The sequence below is a fragment of the Colletotrichum truncatum genome (genome assembly GCF_014235925.2).
Source record: "Colletotrichum truncatum strain CMES1059 chromosome Unknown Contig_0003, whole genome shotgun sequence".
NCBI classification, from domain to species: Eukaryota; Fungi; Ascomycota; class Sordariomycetes; order Glomerellales; family Glomerellaceae; genus Colletotrichum; species Colletotrichum truncatum.
The window spans coordinates 4,521,537-4,539,269 of NW_027222400.1; the positions used below are offsets into that span (position 1 = coordinate 4,521,537).

At 52.3% G+C, this 17,733-nt stretch overlaps 9 protein-coding genes across 9 annotated transcripts; 6 read left to right on the plus strand and 3 right to left on the minus strand.

Moving 5' to 3' along the window:
* Positions 1 to 617: 617 nt before the first annotated feature.
* Positions 618 to 2,373, plus strand: CTRU02_206100 (alkaline phosphatase; the record flags this gene model as incomplete). The annotated part of the gene is made up of 6 exons (XM_036728726.1): positions 618 to 707; positions 763 to 870; positions 923 to 1,022; positions 1,077 to 1,193; positions 1,244 to 1,528; positions 1,586 to 2,373. The coding sequence occupies 6 exons, from the start codon at positions 618 to 620 to the stop codon at positions 2,371 to 2,373; spliced, it is 1,488 nt and encodes a 495-aa protein (XP_036579615.1).
* Positions 2,374 to 2,658: 285 nt separating this feature from the next.
* Positions 2,659 to 4,508, minus strand: CTRU02_206101 (major facilitator superfamily transporter; the record flags this gene model as incomplete). The annotated part of the gene is made up of 7 exons (XM_036728725.2): positions 2,659 to 2,815; positions 2,867 to 2,938; positions 2,995 to 3,306; positions 3,366 to 3,672; positions 3,747 to 4,056; positions 4,128 to 4,326; positions 4,393 to 4,508. 7 exons carry the CDS (start codon positions 4,506 to 4,508, stop codon positions 2,659 to 2,661), a joined length of 1,473 nt encoding a protein of 490 aa, XP_036579614.2.
* A 914-nt stretch (positions 4,509 to 5,422) lies between these two features.
* On the plus strand, positions 5,423 to 7,390 carry CTRU02_206102 (dimethylaniline monooxygenase (n-oxide forming); the record flags this gene model as incomplete). Its single annotated transcript, XM_036728724.1, has 3 exons — positions 5,423 to 5,556; positions 5,968 to 6,541; positions 6,596 to 7,390. 3 exons carry the CDS (start codon positions 5,423 to 5,425, stop codon positions 7,388 to 7,390), a joined length of 1,503 nt encoding a protein of 500 aa, XP_036579613.1.
* Positions 7,391 to 8,140: 750 nt separating this feature from the next.
* Positions 8,141 to 9,079, plus strand: CTRU02_206104 (dimethylaniline monooxygenase; the record flags this gene model as incomplete). Its single annotated transcript, XM_036728723.1, has 1 exon — positions 8,141 to 9,079. The coding sequence occupies one exon, from the start codon at positions 8,141 to 8,143 to the stop codon at positions 9,077 to 9,079; it is 939 nt and encodes a 312-aa protein (XP_036579612.1).
* A 150-nt stretch (positions 9,080 to 9,229) lies between these two features.
* Positions 9,230 to 10,683, minus strand: CTRU02_206103 (DNA replication regulator sld2; the record flags this gene model as incomplete). Its single annotated transcript, XM_036728722.1, has 2 exons — positions 9,230 to 10,488; positions 10,542 to 10,683. 2 exons carry the CDS (start codon positions 10,681 to 10,683, stop codon positions 9,230 to 9,232), a joined length of 1,401 nt encoding a protein of 466 aa, XP_036579611.1.
* A 349-nt stretch (positions 10,684 to 11,032) lies between these two features.
* Positions 11,033 to 12,127, plus strand: CTRU02_206106 (RING finger domain protein; the record flags this gene model as incomplete). Its single annotated transcript, XM_036728721.1, has 1 exon — positions 11,033 to 12,127. The coding sequence occupies one exon, from the start codon at positions 11,033 to 11,035 to the stop codon at positions 12,125 to 12,127; it is 1,095 nt and encodes a 364-aa protein (XP_036579610.1).
* A 505-nt stretch (positions 12,128 to 12,632) lies between these two features.
* CTRU02_206107 (dsba oxidoreductase) lies at positions 12,633 to 13,411 on the plus strand (the record flags this gene model as incomplete). The annotated part of the gene is made up of 2 exons (XM_036728720.1): positions 12,633 to 12,707; positions 12,770 to 13,411. 2 exons carry the CDS (start codon positions 12,633 to 12,635, stop codon positions 13,409 to 13,411), a joined length of 717 nt encoding a protein of 238 aa, XP_036579609.1.
* Positions 13,412 to 13,543: 132 nt separating this feature from the next.
* Positions 13,544 to 14,357, minus strand: CTRU02_206105 (dash complex subunit spc34; the record flags this gene model as incomplete). The annotated part of the gene is made up of 2 exons (XM_036728719.1): positions 13,544 to 14,243; positions 14,293 to 14,357. The coding sequence occupies 2 exons, from the start codon at positions 14,355 to 14,357 to the stop codon at positions 13,544 to 13,546; spliced, it is 765 nt and encodes a 254-aa protein (XP_036579608.1).
* Positions 14,358 to 15,960: 1,603 nt separating this feature from the next.
* CTRU02_206108 (uncharacterized protein) lies at positions 15,961 to 17,667 on the plus strand (the record flags this gene model as incomplete). The annotated part of the gene is made up of 2 exons (XM_036728718.1): positions 15,961 to 16,511; positions 16,566 to 17,667. 2 exons carry the CDS (start codon positions 15,961 to 15,963, stop codon positions 17,665 to 17,667), a joined length of 1,653 nt encoding a protein of 550 aa, XP_036579607.1.
* Positions 17,668 to 17,733: the final 66 nt, after the last annotated feature.

The following is a 17,733-nucleotide window of genomic DNA, read 5'->3' on the forward strand; positions in this document are numbered from 1 at the left end:
CCTTCCCCTCTTGAATAGCCAGCCAAGGTGCATACGAGGAGATGAAGACGTTGAAATATGCTTCCCTGCCAACATCTCAATGAGCACGTTCTCTATCTGGTGGCGTCCATTGGGACGAGTGGAGATCATTCTCCCGTCGCCAAGCCACACCCCGGACGATGAAGCGGCTTGGCTCTCAGGTACGCTGCTGATTATCTGCAGCAGGTGACGGAGCAATTCGTTGTGATTCCTTCGAAAGAGCTTTATCCTAGAACTTTTCTCTTCTTCTTTACCCTATCGACATCTTGGAAATTCCTTCCAACGGTTACAGAGAATTAGTGCTATCCCCATGCCCAAACTGGCTGCTACTATTGAACGCTATCCGTCATGCCAAGCGAGAATGCAGTGCTAGACGGTTGTAACCGGCAAATGCACCATTTGAGCTGCTCTACAGAAAATGGAGCCAAGGCAATGAAGGTTGAGTATTTATATGGCTGTACCATGTTTTCTGCTACCTTGATAGTTGAGCAGAAATTTCTCTTGCCACCACCCTGAGGATCTCATTTCTCTACTTCCTTGTTCAGCTCACTGGATCCTGCATCTTTCTAACTCACACCTTCACTGGTTCACGAGTCAAGATGCGTACTACCACCGTTCTCGTTGCCGCCCTGGCGCAGACCGCCCTTTCGGCACCCGATGTCAAGAACTTCATTTACATTGTTCCTGATGTTAGTACTTAACCTGGACGTCTTTGTATGTAATCATACTAAAACTTGGCCACAGGGATACGGCCCGGCAAGTCAGACGATGGCTCGTGATTATGTCTCCCTGATCCAGAATGGTCAGAACCCCGGAGCTCCCGTGAGCATCCAGCTTGCGGCTGACAAGATGGTAAGCTCGAGCAAGCATGTTAAGAGTGCTTTCGTACTAAATTTCGCTCTAGGTTCTCGGCAACGTCCGTACTCTGGCCAGCGACAACTTGATTACGGACTCCGCCGCCTCTGCCACTGCTTTTGGATGTGGTGTCAAGTCGTACAACAATGGTGAGCAGTGTCACGAAGCGAACACATTCAAGTACAGCGGCTAACACGCACAAGCCATTGGCGTCGACCCTAATGGTGAGCCTGTTGGCTCTATTCTTGAAGCAGCAAAGTTGGCGGGCATGAAGACTGGTTTGGTCGTAACTAGCACCATTAACCACGCTACCCCTGCATGTATGCTAGTCCAACCAACCATACTGGTATGATGGCTAACCCGAGATTAGGCTATGCGGCTCACGCTGCCCACCGTAACTCTTATGAAAAAATTGCGGAGCATGAGATCGGCTACGGCCATCCGCTCGGCCCCGTTGCCGACATCCTGCTCGGTGGTGGTCGATGCTACTTCAAGCCCGACTCAGACTCTACTTCCTGCCGCTCGGATGAGATCGATCTTTTTGGCTTTGCCAAGGAACATGGTTACCATGTCATGCAAAACCGCTCCGCCTTTGATGCCTTGAACAAGGGTCTTGGTGACATCCACATCCCTTACATCGGTCTCTTCAACGATGGTACGTTAACAAGGTCTCCCCGGTTCTCAGATATGAGTAACTAACATCGAACCTTAGGCCAGATGATGTATGAGATTGACCGATCTCGCCAGCCTGAGAAAGAGCCCTCCCTTCTAGAGATGGTTGAGACTGCTCTCAACTCTCTCCACCGCGCTACCCATTGCAAGGAGGAGGGCTACTTCCTCATGATTGAAGCTTCTCGCATCGACCACGCTGGCCACGCCAACGACCCTGCCGCCCATCTCTTCGACACTATTCACTACAACGAGGTCATGGGTTTTGTCCGCGAGTGGATTGATGAGCACCCTGACACCATGATGATGTCCGCCGCAGACCACGAGTGCGGTGGCCTGACTCTCAACGGATTCAACCCGCTGCCCTTTGCAAAGGTCAACGCCTCCACCGAGGCCCTCATGAAAATCTGGGGGGACTACAAGGGCCCCGACAAGAAGGCCTTCCTTATTAGCGAAATTCTTTCCGAGTATGGCCTCGCCAGCGCCACGGACGCCGAAGTCAACACCCTGCTCGCTTCTCGCGATCTTGACACAGAGCTTGGTAACTTGCTTGCGAGCAAGGCCGGTGTTCACTGGTCTACGGGCGGCCATACGGCGTCTGACATTACCCTGTATGGTTACGGCGCTGGTGAGAATGGCCGCGCTATCAAGGCCGACATGGCTGGCAACTGGGACAACACCGAATTGCCAAAGTACATTGAAAAGGCCCTGGGTGTCAACATGGGCGAAGTCACTCGTCTGCTCCGCGCCCACGGCACCGAGTGGGTTGGAAAGCCTGGCATGAACAAGCGCTCTGATGAGCACATTCACGGCCACGACCACGCTCACTGAGCACATGTTAGATTCAGTTTGGAAAAGTAGTTGCTATATACGATAGTTTTAAATTCTAATTTAACCTGTGTTAATCTTGTATACAAATGATGTTTCTCATATTATGTAACTCTCGTACCCACAGAACTGAGGGCGAACTATAATCAAGTACTCTTCTCTCTTTTTTTCTATCCTTCGTCTCATGCACACAACAACGCCTGACGCCAAGCCACTTGTGGTGCCTTTTCTCCTTGCCCTTAAAACTCTTCATAGCATCGTAAAATATGTGCTTCCGTTGAATCTTCTTCAAAAGACGTAAACATATGGCTTCGATCCATCTTTCGGCCTGTGCTTTCCCTGCGCCACCCGTTTGTTGTGTATGAAATACACCAGCTCCTGGAGCAGCGCAAATGCCATACCGACGCTAACCATAATAATCATGGTCAACAGACCTTTGTCGTAGCTGTTGTATTGTTAGCTTAGTGAGTCGTCGGATATGGATGAAGATACTTACAACGGCGCATCACCGCCTCTGAAAAACTGTGAACCGACCATCAGACCGCTGATGGCCGACATCACCCACATACTAGCCAGGAGTCAATATTTCTTGCATCTCTAAGGATTATCGCTGCAGAAACTTACGCAATTGCAATGCTTCGTTCGCCTGGCTCGCGGCAGTTGACCTGTACCCAGGTGTTATGCGTCGGGTGATAGGCCACTGAAAAGCTGTTGATGGCCGTCCACAATGCCCACCTCGACCATTTACCGACATGCGGATGAACGCTGCGCGCAACCACCAAGATGGTCAGATAGCAGACATGAGCCAGCAGGACTGCTCCTCCTCTCTTGTTTGTTCTGTCACTCAAAGTTGCAAATGCAAACACAACACCCAGGGCGAGAGTGGCGCCCACAGCCGCAAGGGCGTTGGCGCTGATGCGATCGAACCCGAGTGCCCTAGAAAGAAAAAAAAAAAGTCAGAATGGTCTCCAGCAATGCGGATAGAAAGGACTCACATGATGATCGAAGGGGTATACGTCGTCAATGGCGACCAAGTCGAGAACACACAGAAGGTGGAGATGTAATGTGGCCAACGTTTGTAGTGACTGACCGTCTTCCAAACAAGGGCCCAGGGGATCTCGATACCATTAACGCCGCGCTTCTTTTCGTCGCCATCGGAATCGAGGCGCTTTTGGAGGATGTCTTGCTCGGTTGATGAGAAACGAACGATGCCGGGACTGCCCATCGGTTTGGGGGTGTCGGGAGAGCCGGGGAGGAGGAAGATGAACATTAGAGCTACTACGAGAGTTGCAAGGCCCTCAACTGCAAACAGTACATGTTCAGCATGTCTCGGAGTTTTTGGTTTGAAGAAATAATGACCAAACAGGAAGTCTTACGCAGAAAAAGCCATTGCCATCCCGTCAGCCCAAGCTTTCGGTCCAATTTCAGTATCCCTGATGCGAGCAATGGGCTCAGGCCGTTACCGCCGAATTGCCCAAACATGAAGATTGCGACGCGCTTGGCCAGCTCCTTCTTCGTGTACCATGTCGAGAGTGTATATATTGACCCAGGGATGTAGCCGGCCTCCGCGAGGCCGAGCATCAGTCGGATGGCGAGGAAGCCCGCGCGGTTCTTGACAAGAACCTGGAGAGTGCCTACAAGCCCGAAGAGCAAGATTTGAAGGGATATCCATTTCCGTGGGCCGAACTAGGACGCTTCGTCAGTTACAATAGCTCTGAAGAGCCTGGTCGTAAAGGGGGTTACACGCTTAAACGCACCCATTGTAGAAGGAGATTGCACGGAATCTCCAGCACGACGGTGCCCATGAACATGAGCTGGTTTCCCAAGTTGATGGTATCCTGGCCCACATCGATATCCCTGGCAAACCCTGCTGTGAGAGCGCTGGCGAGGTTCATGCGGTCAAGCTGGAACATGAGGAGGCCGAGGACGAGGAGCGGCAGCACCGTCATGTCGATCCTGGGAAATCGGAGTCAGCGCCCGCTGTGGCCGATGTCCTCTCGGACGGAGACACTTCAAACCCACTTCCTCTTCGCCTTCTTCTCCTGTTCCATATCCCATTCCAACTTGTCATCTGCCGTGATGACCGACTGGTCAGTCGGCGTATCGCACACCATCCTTTTATCCGTCGGCAAACCCATCATGTCGGCCTAGAAGTCGATCGTACCGGTGCCTCAACAGCGTCTCAAGAGGCAGAAGAGCGACTGTCTTTATTCATATTGCCTTATCTTCGGCTGGCCATCCAGGTACTCTCAGGGCTTTTTACCATCCCGGCCCCCTGCCTCTGCCATCCCTGTTCCCTCTTCGGTTCCCCCATCTTTTTGACGTGCGTCAATGGGGTTGTTAGTCAAGAATTAAATCATAGGCCAATTCCTGGAATCCAGGGTCGAGGCCCAGGCCTTTGTTTTCCCATTTCCTTTTCTGTTATTTTTTTTTCGAGAAGGGGTGGAGGGGGAGCGGTATGGCGTCATGTAATTGAACCCTGATGGCCGTCTGCCGTCTGCCGTCCAGTCCTCGTCCTTACCTTACCCACCATAAAGTTTATTTTTCTTCCGTCCGAATACCCCACATCGGACCGGCCTCCGGCAAAGAACCCCCCTCCGCCCGGGGCAGCGGGGTTGATAACGTTTGCGATTTGCGGGATAACGCCATCGAGCGCTAATATGAACAATAGCACAGAGATGCGACCTTCTACTCGCGCATCGCGCCATAGATATCAACCCCCCCCCCCCGCACCCCCCTACAAAACTACCCCGTCAGGCGGTTTGCGACGGCATGATTGGGCCAAATCTGCACCTCGCTAGGTGGGCAACCACTAAAGCGGGGACCTCTGCCCCCTGCTGTTGCCCTCTTCCCCCCCGCCATGAGCCGAATCCGCGCCGTCGGGAGACATTTTTGAAAAGTAGCTCGACTCGCACTATAGGCGCCAGCGGCAAACTTCGGTTGCGCTTATCTGTTCGTTTGAAGCTCCTGAGGTTTTTCTTTTCTTCATCTCTCTTTTACATACTTCACATTATTTGAACTTTCTCTGTAGGCATCAATTGAGCGCATCACCATGGGCGCAATCAAAAGGGTCGCAGTCATTGGCGCGGGGCCTGCAGGGGCCGTGACCATTGACGCTCTGGCTCAAGAGAAGGCTTTCGACGTCATCCGTGTTTTCGAGCGCCGAGAGGCGGCGGGAGGTTGCTGGTGAGTTGTTTCTTCTCATTGGACTTTGCTTGCTTTCCAACGTTTCGTGGGAGTTCCGCAAACATGGGGGGCCCTTCGGTGCGCATGCAGGCATTCCGAACACCTTGATGGCTCAGGACCCCAGCGAGGGGGGCATATTGTCGCTTATGATCAAGCCATTCGCGTCTGTCATATGGAGACGTGAGCCTGTTGTGCACCCGGATGGGTATTTTAAAAAGCTGCTGCATAATGCATTCAACCGATCCAAGTAATTTGGAGCTGGCAAGTCGGCCACCCGAGCAGATTGGCTGCATACTCCGCTGTCGGATGAGATAACCTGTGTGAGATGGCTTGGAAGAAGATGAAACGAGACGGGGATGAAAGGCGGGATACGTCCTGGGCCACTCACATGCACTGACATAACGTCTTCAGGATTGGTGACCAGACCCAGCCTCCTCACCTCTCCGATTTCTCCTCCCTCGCCGATCGCACCGCCGACAGGCCCATCCGGGTCCCGGATGTCCTTCCGGCGCAGACCCCGAAACAAGCGGCCCCGCGCTTCACCGAGTCCGGTATCTACCCTTACCTCGAGACCAATGTAGACAGCATCCCCATGTCTTTCACCGATGGCCCGATCCCGGAGGAGCGCACCGCGAACTCGATCGCCCTTCACGGCCCCACAACGCCATTCCGCCACTGGACCGTTATTAGAGATTACATCCAAAACCTCGTCAACCGGAACGGGTACCAGGATCTCGTGTCGTACAACACCACCGTTGAACATGCCGAGAAGGTTGGCGATGAATGGAAGGTGACCCTTAGAAAGGAAGGCGAGGAGAAGGATGAGTGGTGGGTAGAGTATTTTGACGCAGTTGTCGTCGCGACAGGACACTACTGGGTTCCCTATATCCCCAAGATCGAGGGTCTCGACGAGTTTGAAAAAGCTCGCCCTGGCAGTGTAATACATAGCAAGCTCTTCCGTGGAAAGGACCACTTCCGCGGCAAGGTTGGTCATTTTCCCTTCCGCAGCTGACAATCGTCTCTAACCTCACCTCGTCAGCGCGTCGTCGTTGTCGGTGCTTCTGTTTCTGGGGCCGACATCTCAGTCGACCTGGTTAAAACAGCACAGCTCCCGGTTTATTCCGTGGTAAACGGCCGCAAAGCAAACCTCTACTTCGGCGATGGTGCCTTCCACCATCCCAGCATCTCCCGCCAGGCTACAATCTCCCGTATTGAGGGCCGGACGGTACACTTTGTCGATGGCAGGTCCGTTTCAGACGTCGACAATATCGTCTTCGCCACAGGCTTCACCTGGACTCTTCCCTTTCTGCCTTCGGTGGAGGTCCGTAATAATCGCGTAACGGGGCTCTACCAGCACGTCGTTTACCACCGCGACCCCACGCTGTTATTCATCGGTGCCGTCGCGGCGGGCCTGACGTTCAAGATTTTCGAGTGGCAAGCCGTCCTTGCGGCGCGTGTGTTGTCCGGTCGAGCACGACTGCCGCCCTCAGAAGAGCAGGCAAAATGGGAGGCCGATCGCGTGGCGGAAAAGGGCGACAATGCCAAATTCTCACTTGTGCATCCTCATTTTGAAGAGTACTTTGAGACCCTTCGCACGTTGGCGGGCGACGCCGAGAACGGGGTCGGAAGGCGATTACCGCCGTTCGAACCTTCGTGGTACCAGGTGTTCCTCGACGGGTTAGAGTTGAGAAAGAAGATGTGGGAGAGGCTGAATGCCGCGGCCGAGGAAGAACTGGCCAGAAATCAGACACAAACGGACGTATTGACCAAAGCATTAGATGCTGAAAAAGTTCCCATCGTAACTGCGGTGGAAGCGGCAGCAGAAGTAGCATAGACAAAGAGGCACCAATTACATTTCATACACCATATCCTCTACTATGGCAACACCGTGAGTCGCTTCTAGTCCTAATGACTTAAAGTGATTCGGCGGTAGCAAGCCGCAACTCAACAGCTGTGATAGTAAGATTACGGTACAGTTACTTGAGTGTATCCACTAAGCCGTTGTGTATGCTCCAGAGGGTGGCTTGAAGCAGGACCAATTATAAGTTTGCTTGTGATTGACAGAGAGGGAACAGTCATGTACAAAGGAATCACTGTGGGAACGTTCATAGCCTGGTACCGCCAACCCGGACTGAGCGCTGCAGGGCGGTGCGACCATCCCCAATCCAGTTGAAAAGGCGCCCAAAGGGCTGATGGTCGGTAGATCCTTCTGTTCCTCATCCGAGCCTCTTCGGAGCAAATAAGGTGGACGGAAACCCAATTCTGGGTTAAAGTGCCGCTTACATGTGGGTGCCGTCTTACCTCAGACGCCTTCCTGTCAGCTTCGCCCCATTGCTGGAAATTACCCCAAACAAGTAACTCGTTCTCCAGTGCTTAGATACCTGCCAGCGCATAACTCTGATTCAGGGCGCTCACATTGTTTTTCTTCAGCGGGCGTGTTGTGCTTATGATGCATAACCTGTATTGTGGATGCTGTAATAATTTTACATCAAAAAGGATTGCCTCCCACGCCGGGCTAGAACCATGGCTAGAATGAATCGACCTTTGAACTGCGCGAACTCCCTCACCCAAAACCTTGGGAAACATGAGCTCGACATCTTCGACACGAAAGCCCTCTGGAGCCCCGGCGGCCTCACGGCTGGGTAGTCGTATTAGAGAGTTCGACATCATGGGAACACTGCAGAGGCCGAAGCTAATGCCCGAATTTCTTGCTAGCGACGTGGCCGGTTTTCTTCTTCACGTTGTGCTAGCGACAGATTGGTCATCCTTCTGGAAAGCGAAGCTGTTCCAAGCCATTCCGGTCTCAAAGACAATCTCTGACAATATTACCGGCTTCTGGGGTTCTTTCTGGCAGGAACGATGGCATTCTGAAGATGTTCTCGAGGAGAGGGCAAAGAAATGGAACCCTCATTTGTACAAAGCGCAACCACCCCGTCTGCGCAGCTACCGTGAGATTCTTAACCGGCAGCAGGCGTTGATAAACTGCTGCGGGGCACAACTTCACGGCCTTGACACGCAGGATGTACTGAGAAACATGCTCCAGCAGGCCGCTCTGGCATTTTGCTGGATGTGGACACTGTTCAAGGATCACGTTGCAGTGGTGTGGCTGCTTTCCGAATTTGAGAATAAATCGGAGGGCTACAGGCAGACGATCGAGGACTCGGTGCCGCCCGTCGTTCGAAAGGGGGAGTGTATACTGTCGGCAGCCAAAGATGATCAGTCACGACGTTGTTTGGGTCGGATTCAGCAACGAATCAACCGCGGCCAAGATCTGATTAACAGATTCATAGAGCTGGAACTCTGCCAGGTTGATGAAGATGAAGGTGCCTGGGATGAGATGGACTGGCTTTTAGAGAAGGACGGCGAAATACCAGCAGAGATGCCGGATGAAGATCGGTTCCTTTTGAACCGCGTCGTATTTTCCGCCGGTTTGTCCTGGTTCATGGTGTCCATCAGCTGCGATTTTGCGACATTTTACTTGTTTGTTCTTGCGCTACGCTTGAAGAGCCGTTTTCTTGGTTGACTAGGGCACGAGATTGCTGTTTTTCTATACCCCAAGAGAGATAGTTTGCTCATGATTAATGATAATGACATACTGGGCATAAACTCATCAACGCCGTAAATCGCGAATTCGCTTGCTAGAACGCCGTTCCATGCAATTGCCACCATAGTATCAGCGCCGCCGTCGAAATCTGCTGTTGTACCCTGGTCCTCCTTTTGCGCCATTATTTTTCAACTTCAACCGGCGGAAGTTTGCATGTGCCAGTTCGTTCACCTTTCTAACGGCCTTTTTGACTGTTCCCACCTTTTCCGTCTTCTTGGCGCCGCTGGCTTTTGAAGAAGTATCGTCAAAGTCAGAGTCAGACTCCATATCTGCCAGTTCATCAGGCAGGTCATCCGCCATACCATTGGCCTGTGTTTCCGGCACAGTCTCGTTGTCATCGTTGTCTTGTACCGCGTTCTCGACTGTAGCTAACGGTCTTTTGACCTGGGTGGGTTTCATATTGGATCGTTTTGTTGTACGCTTCTGCCCCTTCTTTTTGAATATTCTCAACGGCTTTCCATCCCGATCTAACTGTTCCTCGTCCGGGCTATCGTACATTGCCTCATCGTCGAAGCCACCTAGAGGCAAGTGTATTTGGCTATCAGCCGCAAGTAAATCTTCTGTCGGCTTCGAAGATGCCTTTGGCTGTGCCTCTGCACCCTCTGCTTCTCGAAGAGCTTCGAGGTCGTCGTCAAGCTGTTCTTCTTCAACTTTCCTTAGACTAGCTACAATGGCGCTGAGGCCACGAACCATAGGTTTCCTAGGTAAGCGGAGTGGCGGGGCAGCGAAGTCGTTGATCTCGGTCGGCGGTGGCTGAGTGTGTCTCTTGAGGAAAGACGGCGTGCTGAACTGTAATTTTGAAACTGTAGTCGGTGTCCTTGCATCCAAAACATTTCCTTCTTTGTTCTTCAGTGGCGTCATGAAGCTGTCCAGCATCTGTCTCTTGCTTGTTGACATGGGAGTTCGTCCAAGTTTGGCATCGCTCTCCTCGTCCATGGGTGCGGCACGTTTCCTCGGCGTTGTCAATGGCCTTGAGTCAGCGGTTGTATTAAGCGACCCATTTTTCCTCGATGGTGTACCAAGTTCGCGCTCGACCATCAGGTCAAAAAGACCCAGGACCCTGCCATCGCGCTGCGGCGTCGGGCCTATGGATCTTGGGGCAACTGGACTAAACAAAGTCTTGGGCATTGAGGGGGTGCTAACGAAAGTTGCATCTTCGAGTTTCGATCTTTTCTTTGAGGGGGTTTCGACATGTCTGTGACGTTTCGAGGGCGTCGCTGTCGGCGCTGGGTCGTCTCTTCTTTTTGTTTCCTGGTCTTCTTTGGTAGGAGGGGGGACCTTTCCCGACAAAATATCGCGTACTTTGTTATACTGCTTGTATTTTTGCGCTGCTCATGCGTCAGTCTTTCGAAACTTCAGATCATTTGAAGTGTCTTCATACCGATGTCAGCGTTACGCTTGATGTCATCCCTTCCAGGCTTTTTCCCGTCATGGGATTTGGCCCAAGAGCTCTCCCAGCTCTTGAGTTCTGCGCGGAGTTTCTGGGACTGCGACTCGTATTCTGCCTTTGTCTTCTCGTCCATGTCGGAATAAATGCTAGCAGCCGGACGTATACGTCATTGAGTGTGTGTAGTTTGTCGTGCGAGAGTCGGCTTTGAGGAATTGTGCAGGGTACGTAGTTGATGGTACCTTGGTGGATTTGTGTGGAGTATAGACGCGTTTGGGACGCGTCTTTGAGGAAACCACTAAACGCGAAAGGTACACGGCCTGGTAGTGGTAGTAGTATGCTAGGCTTATCTTATCGGGAAATCAGGCCTCAGCTGACTAATCACCGCTATTAGCTCCATCGTCAATATTGGCATAACACCTTCAGTTCTGAGGGACCATGTCACCTCTCCAATCCTCTATTCTGCACTTAAATCTGTCTCTGGAATGTCCCCCGAAGCGGTGAGAAGCGATAGCTCGAATACGCGAGACCTCCATTCAACTGTTTTGCAGACCACGTTACAGGAGATATCTTCAAGACCAACGGAACTTGAGCGGGGCGCTTCGGCCGATGACTGTTGCGTCATCTGCCTCGAACAGGTTACTGAAAGCTGCGAAGCACAACCATGCCACCACCGCAATTTTGATTATCTCTGCCTTATAACATGGCTAGGTCAGCGAACAGCTTGTCCGCTGTGTAAAACAGAGATCAAGGAGGTCCACTACGATTTCAGCGACGACCACAAGCAATGGAAAACATTTAAAGCTCCAGAGAGGCCGCAAGAGGCCAAAACGGCAAACGACACGACTTCCGCTCAGCCAGAAAGGCGATATTACTCCCAAGCACGCCCACGACGAAGGCGACCAGATGTACACTCCTCATATCGGAGCTTTACACCCTCCCAAGATGAAACAATTACTCGCCGACGAACAGTTTATCGCCACCAGCTGTACTCACTTCATGTTGGCTCGAATCGCATTTCCAGGTACAGGGACTTGACGCCACAGATGTTCGCATCCGACCCGGAGTTGGTATCGCGCGCTCGTACGTTTCTTCGACGCGAACTACAAGTATTCGAGTTTCTATCTCCCGACAACGATGCGCCTCAGTTAGAGGCAGACCCTGTTCGGCGCCGCAGAGCCAACAATGCAGAATTCTTGCTCGAATATATTATAGCGATTCTGAAAACCGTGGACATGCAAGGCTCTATGGGCCAAGCTGAGGAGCTGATTCAGGAGTTTTTGGGACGGGAGAACACTCGGCTGCTGCTTCATGAACTTAGAGCATGGCTCAGGAGCCCGTATATGTCGCTAGAGAACTGGGACCGCGCCGCGCAATATCCCAATGTTGCTCCAAAACGTCGGCGGTCTCAAAGTCCCAGTGCGAATGGCGGCGGTTCATCGGGAAGCACTGATGGGATTTACCCTTCCAGGTGGAGAAGGGACGACAGGCGGAGGTACCCGCGGGAGACTCACGAGTCTCGCCGCTCACGTAACCAAGACAGGTTGAGAGAGGCAACGGAGCGCTACTCGGTTGATTAAGAATCAAGAAAAATAGACGATACCCCATTTCTTTGTGTAAGACTAGTGGAGCTTTGTTACTGGGTATATTTAAGGGATGGTCTGGTCTGGTATTGCTGCGGAGATTTGAGCTGGGCTGTGCACCAACCCGCAAAACGGTTTGGAATGACACGGCGTACTCCGTGACTACAAATCTTTCATGCGGCAATACTGTTCCGGAACTTTTATTCTGGTCCCGCTTCTACGGCTCTCTAGGCTGAATAATGGCGGGGCAACCTGCTGGTCAAAGTGCTCCCGCCGGTCGCCAAAAGATTCCGTCCGGACCGGGTCCCGCCTTGATTGGTAATCAAGAACGCCTCGGTACATGGCGGAGTCCCGCCGGCATCTAAAGATCGGATCGATCTCATAAATAGATGGTATGCACTACCTCTTTCAACTATCCAAATTTGTTATACAAGCACAAGTACTCGCAGTCTCCAAAATAATCAGCCTGTATCCCTGTCGTCTAATCCAATCACAAGGTCGAATGAGCGCAGTACGGCAAGTAAGCAGAATGGCTAACTTCAACATTAAAATCATCTCAGACCCTGTCTGCCCTTTCGTAAGCCTCACCTTCATCTCACTTACATGCTGGGAATCTTTCCAACTAACAGAAAAAAACAGTGCTACCTGGGCAAAGCTCGTCTGAACAAGGCAATTGATCTCTACAAGAAGACCTACCCTGCCGGCAAGGAGGACACCTTCAACGTCACGTGGCAGGCCTACTACCTGGACCCGACGGCGCCCAAAAAGGGCGTCCCGGTGAATGAGCGCATGGCTGAACGTTTCGGCGCCGACAGATTGGAGATGATGCACGCGCGTATGAAGAAGCTCGGAGCCGCTGAGGGCTTCAACTTCACCTTCAATGGCAAAATTGGTCACACTCGCGATGCTCACCGCACGATACAGCTGGCCAAGACTAAGGGCCCCGAGGTTGAGAACGCCGTGATGGAGTCCATCATGAAGAGCTACTTCGAGGAGGACGGCGACGTCACGAGCTGGGACATGCTCATCAACGCTGCTGCGAGAGGTGGGCTCGAGAAGGAGGAAGTCAAGAACTGGCTTGAGCAGGGCAAGGGCGGTGCCGAGGTCGACAAGGAGGTCGAAGACGCGTACCGGATGGGCGTGAGGGGCGTGCCGCACTTTGTCATTAACAACAAGTACGAGATTGGCGGTGCGCAGGATGTTGGCGAGTTCTTGGAGACGCTTGTGGCAGCCAAGCAGGGCGCCCAAGGCGGAAACGGACAAGAGGGAATGTTATGTTAAGACTTTTGATATAGATGATGATGACCCCCGCCTGTGTATAAAAACATGTAACACCATTCGAGAAAGCTTCGCATTGGGTATCATGGTTCGTAACCGTCATAAAGCGCCACTCCGGAATGTTCTTTCTGTTCTTCACATGTTCAGCAACTCTCCCAAATCCTTGTCCATCGCCCTCAGCCGCTGCTGCAGGTCGCGCTTCTTGCGGTCGAGCTCGCGCACTATCTCTTCCTCGGCCCTAAGGTCCTCCTCGGTCATCATATCTTCGTCCTCCTCTTCCTCCGCTTCCGGCTCCTCCTCGTCGCCCATCCAGTGGTCCTTGTTCATTTTTTCAAGTGCGGCCTGGTGCTCGGCAACCTTGGCCTCGTAATACGCCAACGTGTTGGTCTGGTGTGCGTAGCGACTCCTCAGCTGGGGGATCCTTTCCAAAGCCCCGGGAAGCGCGTATACGCCGCATAGTTTCGTCGCGCCACGCAGGAGGACCTCTACATCGACGTCGCCGCCCTTGCTGGCCGCTTGGCGCTCACCGCGGCGCAGTTGGTCGTGCAGGTCACCTCCCAGCACCGCAGACACGGCTGTGTGGCGGCGCGGTCCGCCGCCTCCTAGTCCACGGTTGCTACCAGTCGGAGGGCCAGTTGTGACCTCGCCTGAGGCCACGTTAAAGACGGTCTGGCGACGGCCGTTCGGCTTCGGGTCTGGGTTCTGAGAAGTCGCAGGGGCCGGGGGAGGGGGCACGGAGAACAGAGCGCGCTCATGGGCTTCGGTATCGCGAATTAGCGAAGTGATGTCGCTGTTGTATAGCATTGCATTTGTGAAGATCTTTGGCGGTGGGAAGCTAGTCGCGCGTCAGTTGAGCTTTGGGGATAGGAGGGTGTAGCACGTACGGAAGAGAGTCGATGCCTTCGCACGACAGAGCTATTTGCTCCAAGTGAATTGATAGGTACGACATTTTGAATTTACTTCAACTATGCTAGGCAAAAGCGTGAGTTCTAGGTCTGGCGGGCTGTTGGCGTAGCCGTCGCTTTGGTGGGATGGTCTGGCTAAGGTGCAAGTTCAATGTTTGGTCAACAAACTGCCCCACCAAACAATACATGCATCCCACACAGCATCCGTTGCAGTGCGCACGGACCACTTCAGTTCGTCCCGTCTCTGGCCATTGTCTTTCATCGTCCGCCCAAGTTTGTATAACTTGTTTAATTCCATAATAAATTAGACGTGATTATGATGTCCGAATAATCATATCCAAGGTAGCGTGTCCTATCAATATACTAACTGGTATAGACGTATCGAATTAATACTAGTCTGTCTCGTAGCTTGGTAAATAAGTGTCGATTTGCCAGGGTCACGGAAGGACATCACTTGGATAGCCTATTAGTAGGAGATTTCTTTCTCGTCGGGAGTTGAGCTGATAGGCAAGTAGATTTTTGCCTCAGCTGGGTCGCATACCGCAGCCTCACTCTACAAAGGAGACACTTATCCAAGCCTCTTTCTTACGGGCTATTACCTCAAGGTCCGGAATACCAAGCCTGGTCCTCAGGTTGACTGCCTGCGGCTCCCAAACCATGGGTGTCCTCAAGGCTGCCACTTTTACTTCAGCATTTTAGCCACGGACGCTGCCTGAATTAATTTCGGTCAGCAACGCCATCGCCCTTTCAACGCTCAGAAGTAAGGTAGGCATCCGTAAGCACGGCAAAGTCTTAATTCCTCAGTCTTATTTTAGGAGGATGACTCCGCGGATACGGTGTGCCGATTGGCTGGGCGCTCAACGTCAAGCATGACGACAGTAGGCAACTCCTATTGGCGCATCGACTTACTGTGCGGCAACAGCAGCAGCAATAGCAGCAGCTCTCCTGCACTACTACGTAGTATGTAAGCCCGCCTAAGATACCCTTTACCATCTCTGGACAACAATCACATGCACCCTAGAATCCTAAGGCACTAGGCACTGGGCATACCGATTTCACTCCTGCAATAAGATTTACTGACATGCCATTGGCTTCTTTTCGGTGAAAAAATCCCACAGCCTCGCATTATGTCCTCCCATGCACTGTTCAGATCTGACTATATGCACCTCACTGGCAGCTCTTCTCCTTTTGTGCTCATCTCAGCCCCCATAGAAGCTAAAGACGGGCAGGCAGCGGCAGCGGGGTGGCGCCCCCAATGCCCCCCTCTAGGTGGTGCTGACGGTTGCCCCTAATTGGCGAGTGCCCTGGTCCAGTGACCAGCCAAGGACAACGCCGTCGTCAATCCCAGCCAACTCAGCCCTGCACCTGCATCGTCTACGTGAGAATCTTTCCAGAGGGCAGCGGGTATTTTCCCTCAAGGAAGTGCTAGGATCCCTGGTTTGCTTACTTGGGGTTTGCTGGTGTCTTACTGGCGTGCCCTCTGTCTTTCGTTCTGGGGAATATAATGCCTCGTGAGCACCCAACCTTCTCTTCCTTTGCGAATGACTCTGCCCGTGAGGAAATCTGGTCACTTGATCAAATACCCTTTCTGTCACTCACTTCTGTTTTAGCGTACTTTAATTTCGCTTTCATAAGAGCGCTGTCGTCATGGTTGCTGGAATCCTTCGCATCCCAGGTTTGGGAGCATCTTTGTCTGCGCGACATCGAGTACGACACGAGAGACGCGAGAATCTGCGCAGAGAAAGGATGGGTTCGACTAGGTTTTTGGGTTCACAAGTTGGCGGCAGCACCGTCATCAATTACTCCTACACCGATTTTCCGTACAAGCTGCTGGCATACGACATCTACTACTTTTTCCAATACGTATGGGCGCTGCCATGGATTGTCTGGCCCATCACCCCAGCCGACTCTGGCGAGCTTGACGAGCTGGCTTTTACAAGGCAAAACCTCTTCTGCATCTTCATGCACGTTGTTCTGTGCATTCTCCAGATTCTCTTCATTCTGGCACTACCACTTACTATATTCTTTCCCCTTTGGATTGATGCCCTCGCGTTGGGTGCCTTCTTTGCCCTCAACCACCTCCTCTGCCTTCTTCTAAACGGCCCAACCCTAACTTACACCTCGGACGAAAAATATGCGCCAGCGTTGCCTCAACATGCCCACGAGAAATGGATATTCTTAAATGGTGTTGCTGTTGGGTAAGTTGACTCAAAATAAAACGGTCTCCAATAACGGTAGCTAACCAAAAGCAGCGATCACTGGATGAAGAACAACCTCAACCGTCTGGCCCTTACCTTTAAGCGCCCTATCCTTGGCATCCACAATCAGACTTCGGGTATTCTTTTCGATGTCGTCGAGTGCCTGATTCAAAGAAATCTCGGCTACGCCACCTACGATGTGCGAATGTGCTATCGTATCGTCAAAGAGACATTGTATAACCCCCAGTATTCCAAGGTTGTTTTCGTTTTGCATTCCCAAGGTGGAATTGAAGGTGGCCTTGTGTTGGATTGGCTTTTGCAGGAGTTACCTCAGGACCTCCTCTCGAAACTGGAAGTGTACACCTTTGGAAACGCCGCCAACCACTTCAACAACCCTCATCGTCACGTCGCATCCCAAGCTCTGGCCCAACGGAACCTTTCGGCCATGACCCTTACCACGACTACGACGGCCCATGCTGAAATGACGAGCAGCCCAGTTTCCATCTCTCCTGTAACCACGGGTTTCAGTCGCCGGGCTTCGGCTGGTGTTAACGGAACTGGAAACGGTCACGCCCATCCACCAAGCCTGCCTCAGGAATCATCGTCCGTGATATCATCTCAGTCTTCCACTGCAGCCCTCGATCGCGCTATCGGTCATGTCGAGCACTACGCCCACACAACGGATTTCGTGGCGATATGGGGAGTCCTGCACTTCTGTACATCTCTTACTGCGAACCACAGCATGCCGCGCTTTATTGGCCGCCTCTTTGTAAGGGCGTCTGAGCGTGGGGGTCACCAGTTGTGCCAGCACTATCTCGATGGCATGTTTCCTCTAGAAAAAGACCCTGAGACGGGAGACTTCATCGGCGCCGCGGACACGAATGAGTTTATGGAGAGTGAGATTCAAATTGGACGTCAAGGAGATGCGGGTCAAAACGCCCGCGAGGCTTTTGCAGTTTCTTATATGGGTCGAGACTTTGCCAACGAAGTTGAGGTCCATGGAGAACGTTTCAGGAGAAGAGGTGGTCACAGGAGGGCTACCGTTAAGGTCAAGGATCTCTCGAGGCTCTGGCTATATCGCAATGGTGCCAGTCCTCCTGAAATGCCGCCTCTGCTGTCACTGGAGAATGGAATCGTTAGAAACGCTACGTTGTAAGGCGCTATTTGTCGTTCTGGCTTTGGTGGTTTAGTATCATGATACCCTCATATTATCTCTTTCACT